Source organism: Oncorhynchus keta, chromosome 35 (assembly GCF_023373465.1).
Source record: "Oncorhynchus keta strain PuntledgeMale-10-30-2019 chromosome 35, Oket_V2, whole genome shotgun sequence".
NCBI classification, from domain to species: domain Eukaryota; kingdom Metazoa; phylum Chordata; class Actinopteri; order Salmoniformes; family Salmonidae; genus Oncorhynchus; species Oncorhynchus keta.
This window is the reverse complement of record NC_068455.1, coordinates 78,364-103,106: the sequence shown is the minus strand read 5'-3', so window position 1 is coordinate 103,106 and position 24,743 is coordinate 78,364. Positions and strand designations below refer to the sequence as shown.

Here is a 24,743-nt window from a genome sequence, read left to right as displayed (position 1 = left end):
AATATAAACAGTGGGCTATAGGCCTATGCATTACAATATAAACAGTGGGCTATAGGCCTATGCATTACAATATAAACAGTAGGTTATATATAGGCCTATGCATTACAATATAAACAGTGGGCTATAGGCCTATGCATTACAATATAAACAGTAGGATATAGGCCTATGCATTACAATATAAACAGTGGGCTATAGGCCTATGCATTACAATATAAACAGTAGGCTATAGGCCTATGCATTACAATATAAACAGTAGGCTATAGGCCTATGCATTACAATATAAACAGTGGGCTATAGGCCTATGCATTACAATATAAACAGTGGGCTATAGGCCTATGCATTACAATATAAACAGTAGGCTATAGGCCTATGCATTACAATATAAACAGTAGGCTATAGGCCTATGCATTACAATATAAACAGTGGGCTATAGGCCTATGCATTACAATATAAACAGTGGGCTATAGGCCTATGCATTACAATATAAACAGTGGGCTATAGGCCTATGCATTACAATATAAACAGTAGGTTATATATAGGCCTATGCATTATAATAATATAATAATAATAATAATACAATATAAACAGTAGGCTATAGGCCTATGCATTACAATATAAACAGTAGGATATAGGCCTATGCATTACAATATAAACAGTAGGCTATAGGCCTATGCATTACAATATAAACAGTAGGCTATAGGCCTATGCATTACAATATAAACAGTGGGCTATAGGCCTATGCATTACAATATAAACAGTGGGCTATAGGCCTATGCATTACAATATAAACAGTAGGCTATAGGCCTATGCATTACAATATAAACAGTAGGCTATAGGCCTATGCATTACAATATAAACAGTGGGCTATAGGCCTATGCATTATAATAATATAATAATAATAATACAATATAAACAGTGGGCTATAGGCCTATGCATTACAATATAAACAGTAGGCTATAGGCCTATGCATTACAATATAAACAGTAGGCTATAGGCCTATGCATTACAATATAAACAGTGGGCTATAGGCCTATGCATTACAATATAAACAGTAGGTTATATATAGGCCTATGCATTACAATATAAACAGTGGGCTATAGGCCTATGCATTACAATATAAACAGTGGGCTATAGGCCTATGCATTACAATATAAACAGTGGGCTATAGGCCAATTGTCTGTAATTAGTCTCCTACTTGAAGGCTACTGTCTGTAATTATGCTCCTACTTGTAGACTATTGTCTGTAATTAGTCTTAATTTACTCCCACTTTAAAACGACACTAACTATCTTGGGTTAGTTATACTTATCTTTGACCGAGCCATGGTCATTGGATGAGACGGACATGCTCAGTAGCGCCCGGGCGGGACAGGCGCAGAGTAGAATTACACTGTTCATGTTGTGTTGATGTATTTTAAACATCGATATACAAATCGCGAGGCGACTTTTTCTTTTACGGTTATATCTGAATCTTTGCAGTGTCTTGTAGAAGAGAACCGCAGTGAACTAGCGGGTCTACTACACCGATAATTTTGGATCTTTATCCCAGTTGCTCCGAAAGCTTCCATACATCCAACACTAAACCATTCTAAAGGAATCTGTCTATCCGACCTGAAGTGAACATCAGACGGTCGTCAATAGGTGACAGCATCGAACTTTTTGGTGAGTCAGGTTTTAATGTCATCAAGACGATAATGTTGTAGACTCACACCGCATATTGTATATATAACAGGTGGGACTATAAAACAGTAGGCAGCTGCTGCACGTTTCGGAACATTGTTTTTACCACTGTATTATGTCATCAAGTGCCAGTCTGTCTCCCTGGTCAATATTATAGCATATCTCATGGTGGCGATGCTTTCTGGAGCGAGAGAGTCAAACAGACAGCTAGTGGCCTGAATGTAGCCTCCTCAACACTCATTCTCTTGTTAAGCCCACACATTTTGCAGGGAAAATAATGGGTTATGCAACGGAGTTCCTTTGTATTGCACAGCTCTGCATATAGCTACCTCCATGGGCCTCAAACTATGGCTCTGACCCTACACCACAACCAGCCAGGTCTCATAGGCTAGATGTAACAGAATTAATGAAAATCCGGGACATTCAAATTAGTATGATGTGTTGTGTTTGGTATGGTTACATAAAACAGGTTACTTCCCAGTCAACATGGCGGGCTCGGGTCTATTCCGTTTGAGACTCGGGGACCTTCATACAGGCTGAGTTCTTCCCGAGTCCGGCAGAATCATATTACTCTGGGTTCCAACTAATGGTACTCGGCCGAGTCTACTTCAGCATATCTGTCCCGATTAACTCTTTCAGAAGTATGGCCCAATTAGGTTTTTATTCGGCAGGTGATATTTTTTTTACAAAAAAGTAATCATTTCACCTGCAAATTTGTGAGGTCATTTGCGAGCAAAAAAATCAGTCCATTAGGATAATAGATTGAGAAGGACCCTAATGAGGGCATTTTAAAACCCCGATGATGTGCAATTATTTTGGTTGATGTAATAACTTGTTTATGATGGGTGTGATGTTAGTGATGTTGTATTGCACCTGTTATTGTAAATTGTTTCTGTAAAAATATATATATCCTACTTTACGATCTCAGGGTACCATTGAAAATGAGACCCTGGTCTCAATGGGGATCCCCTTATTAAATAAACGTTCATAATAAAAACATCGGTGTTAGTCGCTCTGGATAAGAGCGTCTGCTAAATGACTTAAATGTAAATGTAAATGTAGTAACCACGTTTCCATCCACAGTTTTAATCGTGACAGCTGTGATGGAAACAGGAAGTTTCGGTGTAATTTGATAAATGCCGACATAATTTGTTCGTTCGACATGGTGGGATTTTTTTGTGTTGGTTAAATGTGTTGTGGAAATGACCGTGGACACGTCTTTATACGCAAATATTGACATAATAACAGTCATCGACTCCGGAAAGCATGCAGTTTATTGGGCTACAGATGAAATACGTTATGATGAACTTCACAGGGTGGTGAAAGTGTACGGTGATCTTGATGCTCCTTTCCAATAAATATTGAGGGTCTTATTATGGTGACATAACGATCGATGCTTGACTGCCGTTTGACAAATAAATATATTCTCTCTTTTATCCATAATAATCTCATCATGTAGACTGGCCGACCCGCACAGTTTACCCGCATTGTGTCTGCGAGCTGTTGGGTAGAGCGCACGTGCCAAGACCAGAGTTGGCACATTTATTTTGAATTAAACAGTTATGACATATCAGCCATTTCATAACCTGAAAACGTTTTTTCCTGTATTTTAACAGATACATATGTATAGCCCTAATATTTAGCTAATGTACTGTCTAATAGTATTTTATTTATCTTTTTACTTCGGCTAAACATTTCTACAGCCTCCCTCTTCCAGCTGTTCCTGTGCGTAATAGGCTGTGCAATGCATCTCCGCTATTCTCTTCTGGTTAAATCCCAGTAAATGCTATAGGAGAGAAGCAGGCTTGCTCTTTTTCATATATATTTTTATTTAATTTGAACAAATATCAACCAAAAAATAGGAATGGTCACATGCAAACAAACATACAAACAAACTATTTACATGGCCAGGAATCATAAACAAACAAATCATATTCATTAATAATACAACAAGTTTTAATTGCCTTTTTGTTTTTCATTTTAGTTAAAGTGATGCCATATTGTTTAAACTAATTTATAAAGTGAAAAAAGTTAGGTTTTGAATTAGACCATTTGCATTTGTGAATATGAAATTTACCTAGTATTATTAGCAGGTGAATTAAATATACTACATCTTTAATTATGTCAGAATTTCTGAAATAAATCATATCAAAACCATTAAATAGTAAATAGTAAATGTAAATAGTAACAAACTTCTGTATGTCAATCCAGAACATTCTACTCTAAATACAGGCAATAAACAAATGCAAAATTATCTCCTCCATTCCACAGAAATCACAGATATATTCAGCTTGAATCTTTCCAAAACATGTTTCAAAGGATACATTCTATGTAACATTTTAATGAAACTTCCTTTACTTTGTTACTGATACAATATTTGTTAGTAATTTTCCATGCTTTCCCCAATTGTATATCACCATAGATATTTCACCAAAATAATCTTGCTGAGGGAATTGTAGTATCACAAATAATATTCCTAATCTGTTAATTACTATTTTTATCTTCGATGTTAATTTAGCCAATTAATATATTTTCATGTAAATCTATGTTACTTACATCAACCACAGAGGAATTTAAAAGAGATACAACCTCCCTTGGAATCGCATCAAAAGCAATTGCAAATTCTTTCGGGGTTATTGGAATTTTAAACTTATCAAGAAATTCCCCATATGAGAGTAGATATCCATCCTTATTTAGTAACTGACCAACCAAAACCAGTTCTCAAATCAGTTACGAAAAAAATAGACTTATTTTTAAATTGTATATCTTTGTTGTTCCATAAAAAGTATCTGTGAGGGGAAAATTGTGCTTCGACGCTAATATCCAAGCTAAAATGGCCTGCTTATGGAAATTGGCCAACTTTACTGGGATTTTATTAATATCAAAATTACATCGAAGCAAAACATTCTAAACCACCAACAGAATCAAATAAATACTTAGGGAAGACATTCCAGATACTGTTCTGGTTCTTAACATACTTCAGAATCAAATAAATACTTAGGGAAGACATTCCAGATACTGTTCTGGTTCTTAACATACTTCAGAATCAAATAAATACTTAGGGAAGACATTCCAGATACTGTTCTGGTTCTTAACATACTTCAGAATCAAATAAATACTTAGGGAAGACATTCCAGATACTGTTCTGGTTCTTAACATACTTCAGAATCAAATAAATACTTAGGAAGACATTCCAGATACTGTTCTGGTTCTTAACATACTTCAGAATCAAATAAATACTTAGGGAAGACATTCCAGATACTGTTCTGGTTCTTAACATACTTCAGAATCAAATAAATACTTAGGGAAGACATTCCAGATACTGTTCTGGTTCTTAACATACTAGAATCAAATAAATACTTAGGGAAGACATTCCAGATACTGTTCTGGTTCTTAACATACTTCAGAATCAAATAAATACTTAGGGAAGACATTCCAGATACTGTTCTGGTTCTTAACATACTTCAGAATCAAATAAATACTTAGGGAAGACATTCCAGATACTGTTCTGGTTCTTAACATACTTCAGAATCAAATAAATACTTAGGGAAGACATTCCAGATACTGTTCTGGTTCTTAACATACTTCAGAATCAAATAAATACTTAGGGAAGACATTCCAGATACTGTTCTGGTTCTTAACATACTTCAGAATCAAATAAATACTTAGGGAAGACATTCCAGATACTGTTCTGGTTCTTAACATACTTCAGAATCAAATAAATACTTAGGGAAGACATTCCAGATACTGTTCTGGTTCTTAACATACTTCAGAATCAAATAAATACTTAGGGAAGACATTCCAGATACTGTTCTGGTTCTTAACATACTTCAGAATCAAATAAATACTTAGGGAAGACATTCCAGATACTGTTCTGGTTCTTAACATACTTCAGAATCCAATTTATTTTAAAAGTATTATTTAGAGTATTGGAATCTAGAACCTCAAGACCTCCTTGTTCTTGGGTATTAGTGAGAATATCTTTTCGTAGATAGTGAGGCTTGTTCCTCCAAATAAAATGATAAAGAATCTTATCAAAGTCCCTTTTTTAGGGGGTAAGTCAAATGATAATGAGACATAAACCAGATCTGGATAACCCTTCAGCTTTGGATAATAAAACCCGACCGTGTAACGAAATACCTCTCATCAACCAGAGGTTCAATTTCTTCTTTGTTTTCTCAATAAAGTTCAATTCACTCCTTTGTTTTTCATCCTTGCATATAACAATTCCAAGATAAGTAACCTTATCTTTAATTGGGATACCATATACTTCCTGTAAAACACAATCCTTGAGTGGAAATAAGACTGACTTATTGATATCAATTTTCCAACCCGAAACTAAGGAAAAGTCTTCAATACAGGAAACTGCTTTAGAAACCTCATTCCTGTCTCCTAAAAATATGGTGGTATCATCAGCCAGTTGACAGTTTAAATTCTTTGCCAAGTGCTGAAACACCTTGAAAATTCCCTTTCTTGATATGAAGGGCCATAATTTGAGTAACCAATAAAAATACAAATGGACTAATTGGGCAACCCTGCCTAATGCCACGGCCAATATCAAATCTTTGGGATGTCCCGTGAGCTAATTTTACAGAGCTAGTACAACCACTATATAAACTTCGGACTGCTTTCAAAGAAAAGTCACCAAGCCCCAAAAAACATATTGCTTTGAACATAAACTCATGTTCTACAGTGTCAAAAAGCTTTCTAAAAATCAACAAACATAAGGAAACTATCATCAAGGATGAGGTCATTAGTCAATCATATCTAAGATCAACCTGATGTTATTACTAATGTGTCGACCATGCATACAACTAGATTGTTCTTCATCAATTATATGATGAAAGTCTTGTTTCAACCTCTTAGAAAATACAAGGGCAAATCATTTTCCATCATTATTCAACAGGCTATTGAGTCTCCAGTTGTCTATATAAAGAGTATCCTTATTAGGTTTGGGAATCAAAGTAATTACACCTTGCTTTAAGGAAGCCAGTAACTCCCCTTTTTCTATTGATTCTTGAAACATAGCAAGAATGAAAGGAATAAATGTATCATTGAATGCTTTATAAAACTTGTTTATTAAACCATAATTTCCAGGGGAGCTATTGTCCTTAAGGCTTTTAATACAGCCTTTTATCTCAATTTCAGATAACTCATCATCACAAAAATCCCTGAAATCATTATCTATCTTCTTAGCAATGTTTGCTACATTGTCTAAGAAAAGATTCATATTGGATGTTGGCTGGGCTGATGTATACAGATTCTGATAAAACTGGGCAACATGCTGAGAGATTTCTTTTGGATTTTCATTGGGAGTATTATTAATCATTAATTTACATATGGAAGTCTTTTCGCCTGCCCTTTGTTCTAAATTAAAGAATTATTTTGTATTTTTCTCTCCCTCTTCCATCCATTTTCATCTTGATCTTACAAACGCTCCCCGGGCCTTTTCCTCGTAGATACAGTCTAACTGCATTTGTAATGATGATAGCTCCAGTAATTCCTGATTAGTTAGTTCACTTTTTTTTTAGTATAATACATTATTCCCTTTATGATGTCATATTCTTTCTCTCTCTTGGAACGAGCAATTTCTTTCCCCATTGAAATAGCCTAAAGCCTTATATAAAATTTCATTAGCTCCCAGTAACTTCCAAACTTATTCATAACACAGGCACAATTCCAGTAATAATCAATAATTCCTATTACTTCCTTCTTAAATACCTCATTCTCTAGTAGTCTTGTTCATTTTCCAGTAACCTTTGCTAACTTTTTTTGTTGACAAACCATGCGTATTTGACAAACCATGCGTATGCTGCCCGGAACAGGGCTCCGGGCAGCCGAGCGGAAATGGAGGAAAACTCGCCTCCCTGCGGATCTGGCATCCTTTCACTCCCTCCTCTCTACATTTTCCTCCTCTGTCTCTGCTGCTAAAGCCATTTTCTACCACTCTAAATTCCAAGCATCTGCCTCTAACCCTAGGAAGCTCTTTGCCACCTTCTCCTCCCTCCTGAATCCTCCTCCCCCTCCCCCCTCCTCCCTCTCTGCAGATGACTTCGTCAACCATTTTGAAAAGAAGGTCGACGACATCCGATCCTCGTTTGCTAAGTCAAACGACACCGCTGGTTCTGCTCACTCTGCCCTACCCTGTGCTCTGACCTCTTTCTCCCCTCTCTCTCCAGATGAAATCTCGCGTCTTGTGACGGCCGGCCGCCCAACAACCTGCCCGCTTGACCCTATCCCCTCCTCTCTTCTCCAGACCATTTCCGGAGACCTTCTCCCTTACCTCACCTCGCTCATCAACTCATCCCTGACCGCTGGCTACGTCCCTTCCGTCTTCAAGAGAGCGAGAGTTGCACCCCTTCTGAAAAAACCTACACTCGATCCCTCCGATGTCAACAACTACAGACCAGTATCCCTTCTTTCTTTTCTCTCCAAAACTATTGAACGTGCCGTCCTTGGCTAGCTCTCCCGCTATCTCTCTCAGAATGACCTTCTTGATCCAAATCAGTCAGGTTTCAAGACTAGTCATTCAACTGAGACTGCTCTTCTCTGTATCACGGAGGCGCTCCGCACCGCTAAAGCTAACTCTCTCTCCTCTGCTCTCATCCTTCTAGACCTATCGGCTGCCTTCGATACTGTGAACCATCAGATCCTCCTCTCCACCCTCTCCGAGTTGGGCATCTCCGGCGCGGCCCACGCTTGGATTGCGTCCTACCTGACAGGTCGCTCCTACCAGGTGGCGTGGCGAGAATCTGTCTCCTCACCACGCGCTCTCACCACTGGTGTCCCCAGGGCTCTGTTCTAGGCCCTCTCCTATTCTCGCTATACACCAAGTCACTTGGCTCTGTCATAACCTCACATGGTCTCTCCTATCATTGCTATGCAGACGACACACAATTAATCTTCTCCTTTCCCCCTTCTGATGACCAGGTGGCGAATCGCATCTCTGCATGTCTGGCAGACATATCAGTGTGGATGACGGATCACCACCCCAAGCTGAACCTCGGCAAGACGGAGCTGCTCTTCCTCCCGGGGAAGGACTGCCCGTTCCATGATCTCGCCATCACGGTTGACAACTCCATTGTGTCCTCCTCCCAGAGCGCTAAGAACCTTGGCGTGATCCTGGACAACACCCTGTCGTTCTCAACTAACATCAAGGCGGTGGCCCGTTCCTGTAGGTTCATGCTCTACAACATCCGCAGAGTACGACCCTGCCTCACACAGGAAGCGGCGCAGGTCCTAATCCAGGCACTTGTCATCTCCCGTCTGGATTACTGCAACTCGCTGTTGGCTGGGCTCCCTGCCTGTTCCATTAAACCCCTACAACTCATCCAGAACGCCGCAGCCCGTCTGGTGTTCAACCTTCCCAAGTTCTCTCACGTCACCCCGCTCCTCCGCTCTCTCCACTGGCTTCCAGTTGAAGCTCGCATCCGCTACAAGACCATGGTGCTTGCCTACGGAGCTGTGAGGGGAACGGCACCTCAGTACCCCCAGGCTCTGATCAGGCCCTACACCCAAACAAGGGCACTGCGTTCATCCACCTCTGGCCTGCTCGCCTCCCTACCACTGAGGAAGTACAGTTCCCGCTCAGCCCAGTCAAAACTGTTCGCTGCTCTGGCCCCCCAATGGTGGAACAAACTCCCTCACGACGCCAGGACAGCGGAGTCAATCACCACCTTCCGGAGACACCTGAAACCCCACCTCTTTAAGGAATACCTAGGATAGGATAAAGTAATCCTTCTCACCACCCCCCCCCCCCTTAAAAGATTTAGATGCACTATTGTAAAGTGGCTGTTCCACTGGATGTCATAAGGTGAATGCACCAATTTGTAAGTCGCTCTGGATAAGAGCGTCTGCTAAATGACTTAAATGTAAATGTAAATGTACCTCATGTGGCCTCCTCCATAGGCCTATATGTTTTTATAAGTTTTGTAACTAAATTGGCCAAATAACTAATTAAAATTAAGCACATTAATATGCTTTACAAGGGGTGTAGAGCCTAACTACATGCAGTGCCTTGCGAAAGTATTCGGCCCCCTTGAACTTTGCGACCTTTTGCCACATTTCAGGCTTCAAACATAAAGATATAAAACTGTATTTTTTGTGAAGAATCAACAACAAGTGGGACAAAATCATGAAGTGGAACGACATTTATTGGATATTTCAAACTTTTTTAACAAATCAAAAACTGAAAAATTGGGCGTGCAAAATGAAACCTCTCGATGGTGCAGCTGTAGAACCTTTTGAGGATCTGAGGACCCATGCCAAATCTTTTCAGTCTCCTGAGGGGGAATAGGTTTTGTTGTGCCCTCTTCACGACTATCTTAGTGTGTTTGGACCATGATAGTTTGTTAGTGATGTGGACACCAAAGAACTTGAAGCTCTCAACCTGCTCCACTACAGCCCCTTCGATGAGAATGGTGGCGTACTTGGTCCTTCTTTTCCTGTAGTCCACAATCATCTCCTTTGTCTTGATCACATTGAGGGAGAGGTTGTTGTCCTGGCACCACATGGCCAGGTCTCTGACCTCCTCCCTATAGGCTGTCTCATCGTTGTTGGTGATCAGGCCTACCACTATTGTGTCATCGGCAAACTTGATGATGGTGTTGTAGTCGTGCCTGGCCATGCAGTCATGAGTGAACAGGGAGTACAGGAGGGGACAGAGCATTCACCCCTGAGGGGCCCCCGTGTTGAGGATCAGCATGATGGATGTGTTGTTGCCTACCCTTCCCACCTGGGGGTTCTGGAAGTCCAGGATCCAGTTGCAGAGGGAGGTGTTTAGTCCTAGGGCCCGCAGCTTAGTGATGAGCTTTGAGGGCACTATGATGTTGAACGCTGAGCTGTAGTCAATGAATAGCGTTCTTACATAGGTGTTCCTTTTGTCCAGGTGGGAAAGGGCAGTGTTGAGTGCAATAGAGATTGCATCATCTGTGGATCTATTGGAGTGGGTCTATGGTTTCTGGGATAAGGGTGTTGTGAGCCATGACCAGCCGTTCAAAGCACTTGATGGCTACAGACGTGAGTGCTACGGGTCGGTTGTCATTTAGGCAGGTTACCTTAGTGTTCTTGGGCACAGGGACTATGGTGGTCTGCTTGAAACATGTTGGTATTACAGACTCATTCAGGGACAGGTTGAAAAATGTCAGTGAAGACACTTGCCAGTTGGTCAGCGCATTTTTGGAATACACGTCCTGGTACACCAGACGTATGTTCAGTCTCTTCTCTCTCTTCAAGCAACATCATTTTCTCCCTCAGTTGCTTCACTGCATCTCGGCATGTGGCTATGTTGTCTGTAGCATCCCTGGTGCTAACCTGCATCTCATCACAGAGACGTGATAGATTGGTTGGCTATGTCTTCTGTAGCATCCCCATTCCCAGACAACGATAGACAGCTGTCCCTGATTGAGAACCAAACTGGAATGCCCACCCTTGTCACACCCTGGCCTAACCAAAATAGAGAATAAAAGCCTCTGATATGGCCAGGGCGTGACAGTTGCATGCTAAAATTATGCTGAACCTGAACATGGTTACCAGACTATCAGCAGACTGTTATCCCTCCATAATTGGTTACCAGACTATCAGCAGACTGTTATCCCTCCATAACTGGTTATCAGACTATCAGCAGACTGTTATCCCTCCATAACTGGTTACCAGACTATCAGCAGACTGTTATCCCTCCATAACTGGTTACCAGACTATCAGCAGACTGTTATCCCTCCATAACTGGTTACCAGACTATCAGCAGACTGTTATCCCTCCATAACTGGCTACCAGACTATCAGCAGACTGTTATCCCTCCATAACTGGCTACCAGACTATCAGCAGACTGTTATCCCTCCATAACTGGTTACCAGACTATCAGCAGACTGTTATCCCTCCATAACTGGTTACCAGACTATCAGCAGACTGTTATCCCTCCATAACTGGCTACCAGACTATCAGCAGTCTGTTATCCCTCTATAACTGGTTACCAGACTATCATCAGACTGTTATCCCTCCATAACTGGTTACCAGACTATCAGCAGACTGTTATCCCTCTATAACTGGTTACCAGACTATCAGCAGACTGTTATCCCTCTATAACTGGTTACCAGACTATCAGCAGACTGTTATCCCTCCATAACTGGTTACCAGACTATCAGCAGACTGTTATCCCTCCATAACTGGTTACCAGACTATCAGCAGACTGTTATCCCTCCATAACTGGTTACCAGACTATCAGCAGACTGTTATCCCTCCATAACTGGTTACCAGACTATCAGCAGACTGTTATCCCTCCATAACTGGTTACCAGACTATCAGCAGACTGTTATCCCTCCATAACTGGTTACCAGACTATCAGCAGACTGTTATCCCTCCATAACTGGTTACCAGACTATCAGCAGACTGTTATCCCTCCATCTGGCTAAGACTGGTTATCCCTCCATACTGGTTATCAGACTATCAGCAGACTGTTATCCCTCCATAACTGGTTACCAGACTATCAGCAGACTGTTATCCCTCCATAACTGGACTATCCAGACTATCAGACTGTTATCCCTCCATAACTGGCTACCAGACTACTGTTATCCCTCCATAACTGGTTACCAGACTATCAGCAGACTGTTATCCCTCCATAACTGGTTACCAGACTATCAGCAGACTGTTATCCCTCCATAACTGGTTACCAGACTATCAGCAGACTGTTATCCCTCCATAACTGGTTACCAGACTATCAGCAGACTGTTATCCCTCTATAACTGGTTACCAGACTATCAGCAGACTGTTATCCCTCCATAACTGGTTACCAGACTATCAGCAGACTGTTATCCCTCCATAACTGGTTACCAGACTATTGGATGTGTTCTCAGGAATCCCAGAAAACCAGAACCAATTATGGAGGGATAACAGTCTGCTGATAGTCTGTTAAACAGTTATGGAGGGATAACAGTCTGCTGATAGTCTGGTAACCAGTTATGGAGGGATAACAGTCTGCTGATAGTCTGGTAACCAGTTATGGAGGGATAACAGTCTGCTGATAGTCTGGTAACCAGTTATGGAGGGATAACAGTCTGCTGATAGTCTGGTAACCAGTTATGGAGGGATAACAGTCTGCTGATAGTCTGGTAGCCAGTTATGGAGGGATAACAGTCTGCTGATAGTCTGGTAGCCAGTTATGGAGGGATAACAGTCTGATGATAGTCTGGTAACCAGTTATGGAGGGATAACAGTCTGCTGATAGTCTGGTAACCAGTTATGGAGGGATAACAGTCTGATGATAGTCTGGTAGCCAGTTATGGAGGGATAACAGTCTGCTGATAGTCTGGTAACCAGTTATAGAGGGATAACAGTCTGCTGATAGTCTGGTAACCAGTTATGGAGGGATAACAGTCTGATGATAGTCTGGTAACCAGTTATGGAGGGATAACAGTCTGCTGATAGTCTGGTAACCAGTTATGGAGGGATAACAGTCTGCTGATAGTCTGGTAACCAGTTATGGAGGGATAACAGTCTGCTGAACCGTTCAATGCCACCATTTAGGGAGGGCAGAGGACAGATATTATGGGGCGTTTGTTGGTGTCAAGCAGAGACCCAATCAGTTCTTTAAAATTCATCTTCAGCCAATCTCACAGCCAAGTTAAAAATCCATGATTCCAACATGGATTGTCTACTCAGGGAAAACAGGGTGATGAAGGAGTCGCTACTAGACATACAAAGTTGTAGCATGCGTGAAAATCTATTTTTTTTCTGGGATTCCTGAGAACACATCCAATAATCCAGAGGGTGTGATCAGAGAATTCATGCAATCCACGAAACTTCCTATAGAGACTGTAAAGAAGGTGGCTTTCCACCGAGTACACAGACTTGGAGCTCGGAGCGACAAGACCAAGGTTCCCCGACCGATCAACAACAGGAGCTGATCAAAAGCAGGGGAAGGGAGCTTAAAGGGACCAAATTCGGTCTCAATGACCAATTTCCAAGGGAGATAAACGAACGTCGTAAGAGACTGCAGTTTTATAATGTTAGGGAGCAGCTTATTGATGTCCTGATGCAGGTTTATAATGTTAGGGAGCAGCTTATTGATGTCCTGATACAGGTTTATAATGTTAGGGAGCAGCTTATTGATGTCCTGATACAGGTTTATAATGTTAGGGAGCAGCTTATTGATGTCCTGATGCAGGTTTATAATGTCTGGGAGCAGCTTATTGATGTCCTGATACAGGTTTATAATGTTAGGGAGCAGCTTATTGATGTCCTGATACAGGTTTATAATGTCTGGGAGCAGCTTATTGATGTCCTGATACAGGTTTATAATGTTAGGGAGCAGCTTATTGATGTCCTGTTGCAGGTTTATAATGTTAGGGAGCAGCTTATTGATGTCCTGATACAGGTTTATAATGTCTGTGAGCAGGTTATTGATGTCCTGATACAGGTTTATAATGTCTGTGAGCAGCTTATTGATGTCCTGATGCAGGTTATTGATGTCTGAGAGCAGCTTATTGATGTCCTGATCCCCCACTGTGATGCCGTTCTCTCTCCCCCACTGTGATGCCTTTCTCTCTCCTGTCCCCCACTGTGATGCCTTTCTCTCTCCTGTCCCCCACTGTGATGCCTTTCTCTCTCCTGTCCCCCATTGTGATGCCTTTCTCTCTCCTGTCCCCCACTGTGATGCCTTTCTCTCTCCTGTCCCCCACTGTGATGCCTTTCTCTCTCCTGTCCCCCACTGTGATGCCTTTCTCTCTCCTGTCCCCCACTGTGATGCCTTTCTCTCTCCTGTCCCCCACTGTGATGCCTTTCTCTCTCCTGTCCCCCACTGTGATGCCTTTCTCTCTCCTGTCCCCCATTGTGATGCCTTTCTCTCTCCTGTCCCCCACTGTGATGCCTTTCTCTCTCCTGTCCCCCACTGTGATGCCTTTCTCTCTCCTGTCCCCCACTGTGATGCCGTTCTCTCTCCTGTCCCCCATTGTGATGCCTTTCTCTCTCCTGTCCCCCACTGTGATGCCTTTCTCTCTCCTGTCCCCCATTGTGATGCCTTTCTCTCTCCTGTCCCCCACTGTGATGCCTTTCTCTCTCCTGTCCCCCACTGTGATGCCTTTCTCTCTCCTGTCCCCCACTGTGATGCCCTTCTCTCTCCTGTCCCCCACTGTGATGCCGTTCTCTCTCCCCCACTGTGATGCCTTTCTCTCTCCTGTCCCCCACTGTGATGTCCTTCTCTCTCATGTCCCCCTCAATCCCACTCTCCTCTCCTCCCCCATCAGGACTCAATATCATGGCAGAACATCTATCCCAGAGCGAACTGGACTACCCCTTTAAACTGCTGGAGTATTTCAATGGATTCAGAGTCTCAAAGGTTGGACTTTATAATATTTCTTTATCATGTAGATTGACATCCCCTGACCTATGGTACAAAACCACTGGAAATATTTACAACGTAATGTACAGATATGTAGTTTAAATCGGACAAAATGACATTATGTAAACACCAAAAGATGCTGTCAGACTGCAAGAGTCCTCTGACCCCTTACCCGGACTGTTGCCCCTCCTATCAGGTTATCTTCTCAGCCTGTGAGTTGGGGGTGTTTGACCTCCTGCTGTTGTCCCAGAAGCCTCTGTCTGCGGAGCTCGTGGCCCAGGAGCTGGGCGCCAGCATGGACGGGATTGAACGCCTTCTGGACGTACTGGTGGGAGTTGACATCCTGGAGGTGGAGCAGATAGATGGGACAGGTGAACCGCTTACACTTTACCACTAACACAGACACGCATACATAACATTCACACTATACAATCACATTTAATCAATCAATCAAATGTATTTTAAAAAGCCCTTTTTTCATCAGCAGATGTCACAAAGTGCTGTACAGAAACCCAGCCTAAAACCCCAAACAGCAAGCAATGCAGGTGTAGAAGCACTGTGGCTAGGAAACACTCCCTAGAAAGGCAGGAACCTATGAATAAACCTAGAGAGGAGCCAGGCTCTGAGGGGTGGCCAGCCCTCTTGTAGCTCTGCTGGGATTATAAGAGTACATGGCCATTAACCTTTCTAGGACTGGGGTTCCGCTACTGCAACAGCCAGTGACAGTGCAGGGCGCCAAATTCAAAACAACAAAAATCTCATAATTAAAATTCCTCAAGCATACAAGTATTTTACACCATTTTAAAGATAAAATTCTCGTTAATCCAGCCACACTGTCTTATTTCAAAAAGGATTTACAGCGAAAGCACCACAAACGATCATGTTAGGTCACCACCAAGCCACAGAAACACACAGCCATTTTTTCCAGCCAAAGAGAGGAGTCACAAAAAGCAGAAAAAGATATAAAATGAATCACTAACCTTTGATGATCTTCATCAGATGACACTCATAGGACTTCATTTTACACAATACATGTATGTTTTGTTTGTTAAAAATCTGAGTTTACATTGGCGCGTTACGTTCATTAGTTCTACAACATGCAGTGATTGTGCAGAGAGCCACATCAAATTACAGAAATACTCATAATAAACATTGATAAAGATACGACTATTATACATGGAACTTTAGATACACTTCTCCTTTATGCAACCGCTGTGTCAGATTTCAAAAAAACTTTGGAGAAAGCAAACCATGCAATAATCTGAGTACAGCCTTTAGACAACAAAGCAGCCAAAAAGATACCCGCCATATTGGGTAGTCAACATTACTCAGAAATAGCATTTTAAATATTCACTTATCTTTGATGATCTTCATCAGAATGCACTCCCAGGAATCCCAGTTCCACCAAAAATGTTTGATTTGTTCAATAAAGTCCATCAGTTAGTTCCAAATATCTTATTTTGTTAGGGCGTTTGGTAAACAAATCCAAAAGCGTATTCATGTCGCGCCGAACATCGGACGAAAAGTTCAAAAGGTTCCGTTACAGCCCGTAGAAACATGCCAAACTAAGTATGGAATCAATCTTTAGGATGTTGTTAACAAAACTTAATTCATGTTCCAACCGGAAAATTCCTTTGTCTGTAGAAATTAAGTGGAACGTAGCTACCTTCCACGTGAGCGCGCCAAACCGAGGCTGTGGCACTCTGCCAGACGTTCACTCAAAGAGCTCTTATGAGCCCCTCCTTTAAAGTAGAAGTAGTAGTAAAGTTCTAAATACTGTTGACATCTAGTGGAATCCTTGGGAAGTGAAACATAATTAATGTCACCCTGTATCTTCAATCTTCAATGGGCTGAGTTGAAAAACTACAAACCTCAGATTTCTCACTTCCTGGTTGGATTTTTTCTCAGGATTTTGCCTTCCATATGAGTTCTGTTATACTCACAGACATCATTCAAACAGTTTTAGAAACTTCAGAGTGTATCCAAATTTACTAATTATATGCATATTTTAGCTTTTGCGGCTGAGTAGCAGAAGGCTTAATTTGGGCACGTTTTTCATCCAAGCTACCCAATACTGCCCCCTACCCCAAAGAAGTTAACGGCAGATTTTCTTCAAGATGTTCAAACGTTCATTGATTACCTGCAGGGTTGTAGACGGTGCAACAGGTCAGTACCTCGGAGTAAATGTCAGTTGGCTTTTCATAGCCGAGCATTCAGAGGTTGAGACCGCAGGTGCGGTTGAGAGAGAGAGCGAGAGAGTCGAAAACAGCAGTTCCGGGACAAGGTAGCACATCCGGTGAACAGGTCAGAGTTCCATAGCTGCAGGCAGAACAGTTGAAACTGGAGCAGCAGCACGACCAGGTGGACTGGGGACAGCTAGGAGTTATTAGGCCAAGTTGTCATGAGGCATGGTCCTAGGGCTCAGGTCCTCTGGGAGGGTGAGAGGAAGATATAGGATATAACCCCACCCACTTTGCCAAAGCACAGCCCCCACACCACTAGAGGGATATCAACAGAACACCAACTTACTACCCTGAGACAAGGCTGAGTATAGCCCCCACACCACTAGAGGGATATCAACAGTCCAACCTACTACCCTGAGACAAGGCTGAGTATAGCCCCCACACCACTAGAGGGATATCAACAGTCCAACTTACTAACCTGAGACAAGCTGAGTATAGCCCACGGAGATCTCCACCGCACAAACCCGAGGGGGTGCAAAACTAAATTGGAGAGATAGGTAGCAGCGAGCCCATGTAATGCTTTGTAGGTTAGCTGTAAGTCAGCCCTAGCCTTAACAGGAAGTCAGTGTAGAGAGGCTAGCACTAGAGTAATATGATCAAATTTTGGGGTTCTAGTCAAGATTCTAGCAGCCGTGTTTAGCACTAACTGAAGTGTATTTAGTACTTTATCCGGGTAGCCGGAGAGTAGAGCATTGCAGTAGTCTGATCTAGAAGTGACAAAAGCATGGATTAGTTTTTCTGCATCATTACACACATGTACACATGGATTTTGTATTGTAAATATGTGGTTGTAGAGTAGTGACCTGAGGGCACACACTTAATTTGTTGTGAAATATGTTATGAATGTAATGTCATGTTTTTAATTGTTTAGAACTGCCTTAATTTTGAAGAGTAGCTGCTGCCTTGGCAGGAACTAATGGGGATCCATAATAAACCCCAGGAAGAGTAGCTGTTGCCTTGTCAGGAACTAATGGGGATCCATAATAAATCCCAGGAAGAGTATCTGCTGCCTTGGCGTGATGTCACGACTTCCGCCGAAGTCGGTCCCTCTCCTTGTTCAGGCGGCGTTCGGCGGTTGACGTCGCCGGCTTTCTAGTCGCCGCCTATCCATTTTTCATTTTCCATTTGTTCTGTCTTTGTCTTACACACCTGGCTTCACTCAACAAATGACTTGTTTATTATGTAACCCTCTGTTCCCCATGTTGTGTTTGTGAGTGATTGTTGTAATTCGGTCCGTCTTTTTGAGTAAAGAACTTTGATTACGCATATCTGCTGTCCTGCGCCTGACTCTTCACCAGCTACACATAGGACCGTTACAGAAACACTCACCCGAAGAATAGAGTCAGCAGGAGTAGACGTCCTCCCTGTTGCAGTGGAGGAGCGCGTTCAGCACCACGCGGCCATGTTGCAACGTCTGGGCACCGCCATGGATCGCGTGCTGCAGACATTGGATCGTTTGGAGAGAGCAGAAGGTTTTCCAGCGCCTCCACCAGCCCCACTACAGCAAGTCCCACTGTCTACCCCTCCTTCACCCGGTTCCGGCGGGATACGACTTGCGCTCCCGAGGGAGTATGATGGGACAGCTGCCGGACACCAGACACTACTCCAGCTGGAGCTCTAATTGGCGACCGTCCACCCGGCTTCCTTCGGGGCGTGAGAGCGTGTCCTCCCTCGTCTCCTGCATCTCAGGGAAAGCCTTGGAGTGGGCCAACGCCGTATGGAGTGAGGGAGCCGCGGCGTTGGGCCATTACGCAGTGTTCAACTGCCGCTTTCGGGCAGTGTTCGACCACCCGCCTGGTCGAGCGGTCAATCGGCGGGTGAACATCTGTTCCACCTGATGCAGGGGACAAGGGGCGCGCAGGATTTCGCCTTGGACATCCGGACCCTGGTCGCCAGCGCGGAATGGAATGACAGGGCCCTGATCGATCACTACCGGTGTAGTCTGCACGAGGACGTCCGTCGGGAGTTGGCCTGTCGAGATACCACCCTCACATTGGACCAGTTGGTGGACCTGTTCATCCAGCTGGACAACCTGCTGACTGCCTGCGGACGTCCGGATCAGGGTCTGTCAGTTCCATCCCTCAGCACCTCCGCTCCGACGCCCATGGAGCTGGGAGGTGCTGCCCTTAGGGCGACCGGAGGAGGGGCCATTCCCTGCAACATCTGTGGCCGCAGAGGGCACACTGCTGGTTGGTGCCGGGGGGGTTCTTCAGGGAGTCTAGGCAGCAGGCAGGGCACTGTCGTGTCACCCCAGGGGAGTCAGCACCAGGCTCACCCAAAGCTCCCTGTTGCTCACATGTATGTGTTTATTTCATTTCCTGAGTTTTCCCCGCATTCCCAGCATAAGGCGCTAGTAGATTCAGGCGCAGATAGGAATTTTATTGACCGTTCATTTGCCCATAGTTTCTTCCTGTGGATATACCCTTCCCTGTGCACGCCCTAGATAGTCAACCATTAGGGTCAGGGCTGATTAGGGAAGCCAGCGCTCCACCAGACATGGTTACGCAGGAGGGTCATAAGGAGAGAATCAGTCTCTTCCTTATTGATTCTCCTGCGTTTCCTGTGGTGCTGGGCTTACCCTGGTTGTCCTGTCACAACCCCACTATTTTGAGGCAACAGAGTGTTCTCAAGGGGTGGACGAGAGTGCTCAGGGAGGTGTGTGTGGGTTTCCATCAGTGCGACGACAGTGGAAAGTCCAGACCAGGTCTCCACCATGCGCATCCCCTCAGAATATGCCGATTTGGCTCTCGCCTTCTGTAAGAAGAGGGCGACTGAATTACCACCTCATCGACGGGGGGATTGTGCGATAAATCTTCTGGGAGACGCAGCACTTCCCAGGAGTCACGTGTATCCTTGGTAACAGGAGGATACGGTGGCGATGGAAACATATGTCTCCGAATCCCTGGGGCAGGGATACATTCGGCCTTCCACTTCACCTGCCTCCTCAAGTTTCTTTTTTGTGAAGAAGAAGGACGGAGGTCTGCGCCCGTGTATTGACTATCGAGGGATCAATCAGATCACTGTGAGGTACAGCTACCCACTGCCTCTCATAGCCAGTGCGACCGAGTCAATGCACGGGGCCCACTTCTTCACAAAATTGGATCCCTGGAGCGCTTACAACCTGGTGTGTATCCGAGAGGGGGACGAGTGGAAGATGGCATTTAGTACTACCTCAGGGCACTATGAGTACCTCGTCATGCCGTACGGGTTGATGAATGCTCCATCAGTCTTCCAGGCCTTTGTTGACAAGATTTTCCCGGACCTGCACGGGCAGGCTGTAGTGGTGTATATCGACGACATTCTGATATACTCCGCTACACGTGCCGAGCATGTGTCCCTGGTGTGCAGGTTGCTTGGTCGACTGTTGGAGCATGACCTGGACGTCAAGGCTGATAAATGTCTGTTCTTCCAACAGTCCGTCTCATTCCTAGGGTACCACATTTCCACATCAGGGGTGGAGATGGAGAGTGACCGGATTTCAGCCGGATTTCAACCGGATTTACCGTGGCCGACTTCCACCACGGTAAAGGAAGTGCAGCGGTTTCTAGGGTTTGCCAACTACTACCGGAGGTTTATCCGGGGTTTTGGTCAGGTAGCAGCTCCCATTACCTCACTGCTGAAGGGGGACCGGTGAGGCTGCAGTGGTAAGCTGAGTCGGGCAGGGCTTTTGGTCACCTGAAGACTCTGTTTACCTCGGCTCCCGTATTGGCTCATCTGGATCCCTCTTTGGCGTTCATAGTGGAGGTGGACGCGTCCGAGGCTGGGATAGGAGCCATGCTCTCTCAGCGCTCGGGCATGCCACCAAAGCTCCGCCCCGGTGCTTCGTTTTCGAAGAAGCTCAGCCCGGTGTAGAGAAACTATGATGTGGGGGACCGGAACTGTTGGCTGTTGTCAAGGAGCTGAAGGCGCGGAGACATTGGCTTGAGGGGGCTAAACACCCTTTTCTCATTTTTTTATTTTATTTTTTATTTCACCTTTATTTAACCAGGTAGGCTAGTTGAGAACAAGTTCTCATTTGCAACTGCGACCTGGCCAAGATAAAGCATAGCAGTGTGAACAGACAACACAGAGTTACACATGGAGTAAACAATTTAGCAAGTCAATAACACAGTAGAAAAAAATGGGCAGTCTATATACAATGTGTGCAAAAGGCATGAGGAGGTAGGCGAATAATACAATTTTGCAGATTAACACTGGTGATAAATGATCAGATGGGCATGTACAGGTAGAGATATTGGTGTGCAAAAGAGCAGAAAAGTAAATAAGTAAAAACAGTATAAAAACAGTATGGGAATGAGGTAGGTGAAAAGGGTGAGCTATTTACCAATAGACTATGTACAGCTGCAGCGATCGGTTAGCTGCTCGGATAGCTGATGTTTGAAGTTGGTGAGGGAGATAAAAGTCTCCAACTTCAGCGATTTTTGCAATTCGTTCCAGTCACAGGCAGCAGAGTACTGGAACGAAAGGCGGCCAAATGAGGTGTTGGCTTTAGGGATGATCAGTGAGATACACCTGCTGGAGCGCGTGCTACGGATGGGTGTTGCCATCGTGACCAGTGAACTGAGATAAGGCGGAGCTTTACCTAGCATGGACTTGTAGATGACCTGGAGCCAGTGGGTCTGGCGACGAATATGTAGTGAGGGCCAGCCGACTAGAGCATACAAGTCGCAGTGGTGGGTGGTATAAGGTGCTTTAGTGACAAAACGGATGGCACTGTGATAGACTGCATCCAGTTTGCTGAGTAGAGTGTTGGAAGCCATTTTGTAGATGACATCGCCGAAGTCGAGGATCGGTAGGATAGTCAGTTTTACTAGGTAAGCTTGGCAGCGTGAGTGAAGGAGGCTTTGTTGCGGAATAGAAAGCCGACTCTGGATTTGATTTTTGATTGGAGATGTTTGATGTGAGTCTGGAAGGAGAGTTTGCAGTCTAGCCAGACACCTAGGTACTTATAGATGTCCACATATTCAAGGTTGGAACCATCCAGGGTGGTGATGCTAGTCGGGCATGCGGGTGCAGGCAGCGATCGGTTGAAAAGCATGCATTTGGTTTTACTCGCGTTTAGGAGCAGTTGGAGGCCACGGAAGGAGTGCTGTATGGCATTGAAGCTCGTTTGGAGGTTGGATAGCACAGTGTCCAATGACGGGCCGAAAGTATATAGAATGGTGTCGTCTGCGTAGAGGTGGATCAGGGAATCGCCCGCAGCAAGAGCAACATCATTGATATATACAGAGAAAAGAGTCGGCCCGAGAATTGAACCCTGTGGCACCCCCATAGAGACTGCCAGAGGACCGGACAGCATGCCCTCCGATTTGACACACTGAACTCTGTCTGCAAAGTAATTGGTGAACCAGGCAAGGCAGTCATCCGAAAAACCGAGGCTGTTGAGTCTGCCGATAAGAATTTGGTGATTGACAGAGTCGAAAGCCTTGGCGAGGTCGATGAAGACGGCTGCACAGTACTGTCTTTTATCGATGGCGGTTATGATATCATTTAGTACCTTGAGTGTGGCTGAGGTGCACCCGTGACCGGCTCGGAAACCAGATTGCACAGCGGAGAAGGTACGGTGGGATTCGAGATGGTCAGTGACCTGTTTGTTGACTTGGCTTTCGAAGACCTTAGATAGGCAGGGCAGGATGGATATAGGTCTATAGCAGTTTGGGTCCAGGGTGTCTCCCCCTTTGAAGAGGGGGATGACTGCGGCAGCTTTCAATCCTTGGGGATCTCAGACGATATGAAAGAGAGGTTGAACAGGCTGGTAATAGGGGTTGCGACAATGGCGGCAGATAGTTTCAGAAATAGCGGGTCCAGATTATCAAGCCCAGCTGATTTGTACGGGTCCAGGTTTTGCAGCTCTTTCAGAACATCTGCTATCTGGATTTGGGTAAAGGAGAACCTGGAGAGGCTTGGGTGAGGAACTACGGGGGGGCGGAGCTGTTGGCCGAGGTTGGAGTAGCCAGGCGGAAGGCATGGCCAGCCGTTGAGAAGTGCTTATTGAAGTTTTCGATAATCATGGATTTATCGGTGGAGACCGTGTTTCCTAGCCTCAGTGCAGTGGGCAGCTGGGAGGAGGTGCTCTTGTTCTCCATGGACTTCACAGTGTCCCAGAACTTTTTGGAGTTGGAGTTACAGGATGCAAACTTCTGCCTGAAGAAGCTGGCCTTAGCTTTCCTGACTGACTGCGTGTATTGGTTCCTGACTTCCCTGAACAGTTGCATATCACGGGGCTATTCGATGCTATTGCAGTCCGCCACAGGATGTTTTTGTGCTGGTCGAGGGCAGTCAGGTCTGGAGTGAACCAAGGGCTGTATCTGTTCTTGGTTCTGCATTTTTTGAACGGAGCATGCTTATCTAAAATGGTGAGGAAGTTACTTTTAAAGAATGACCAGGCATCCTCAACTGACGGGATGAGGTCAATGTCCTTCCAGGATACACGGGCCAGGTCGATTAGAAAGGCCTGCTCACAGAAGTGTTTTAGGGAGCGTTTGACAGTGATGAGGGGTGGTCGTTTGACTGCGGCTCCGTGGCGGATACAGGCGATGAGGCAGTGATCGCTGAGATCCTGGTTGAAGACAGCGGAGGTATATTTGGAGGGCCAGTTGGTCAGGATGACGTCTATGAGGGTGCCCTTGTTTACAGAGTTAGGGTTGTACCTGGTGGGTTCCTTGATGATTTGAGTGAGATTGAGGGCATCTAGCTTAGATTGTAGGACTGCCGGGGTGTTAAGCATATCCCAGTTTAGGTCACCTAACAGAACAAACTCTGAAGCTAGATGAGGGGCGATCAATTCACAAATGGTGTCCAGGGCGCAGCTGGGAGCTGACGGGGGTCGGTAGCAGGCGGCAACAGTGATAGACTTGTTTCTGGAGAGAGTAATTTTCAAAATTAGTAGTTCAAACTGTTTGGGTATGGACCTGGAAAGTATGACATTACTTTGCAGGCTATCTCTGCAGTAGACTGCGACTCCGCCCCTTTGGCAGTTCTATCTTGACGGAAGATGTTATAGTTGGGTATGGAAATCTCTGAATTTTTGGTGGCCTTCCTGAGCCAGGATTCAGACACGGCAAGGACATCAGGGTTAGCAGAGTGTGCTAAAGCAGTGAGTAAAACAAACTTAGGGAGGAGGCTTCTGATGTTGACATGCATAAAACCAAGACTTTTTCGATCACAGAAGTCAACAAATGAGGGTACCTGGGGGCATGCAGGGCCTGGGTTTACCTCCACATCACCCGCGGAACAGAGAAGGAGTAGTATGAGGGTGCGGCTAAAGGCTATCAAAACTGGTCGCCTAGAGCGTTGGGGGCAGAGGATAAGAGGAGCAGGTTTCTGGGCATGGTAGAATATATTCAGGGCATAATGCGCAGACAGGGGTATGGTGGGGTGCGGGTACAGCGGAGGTAAGCCCAGGCACTGGGTGATGATGAGAGAGGTTGTATCTCTGGACATGCTGGTTGTAATGGGTGAGGTCACCGCATGTGTGGGGGTGGGACAA

At 44.6% G+C, this 24,743-nt stretch overlaps 1 protein-coding gene across 1 annotated transcript in view; it reads left to right on the top strand.

Moving 5' to 3' along the window:
* Positions 1-1,172: 1,172 nt before the first annotated feature.
* Positions 1,173-24,743, top strand: part of LOC118370446 (acetylserotonin O-methyltransferase-like) — a gene marked incomplete at its 3' end in the record, with an annotated part of 43,181 nt that continues 19,610 nt past the window's right edge. Inside the window, exons 1-3 of the mRNA XM_052495805.1 lie at positions 1,173-1,660; positions 14,917-15,008; positions 15,208-15,382. Of these exons, the coding sequence (XP_052351765.1) occupies positions 14,928-15,008; positions 15,208-15,382 (256 nt within the window). The remainder of the gene's footprint in view (positions 1,661-14,916; positions 15,009-15,207; positions 15,383-24,743) is intronic.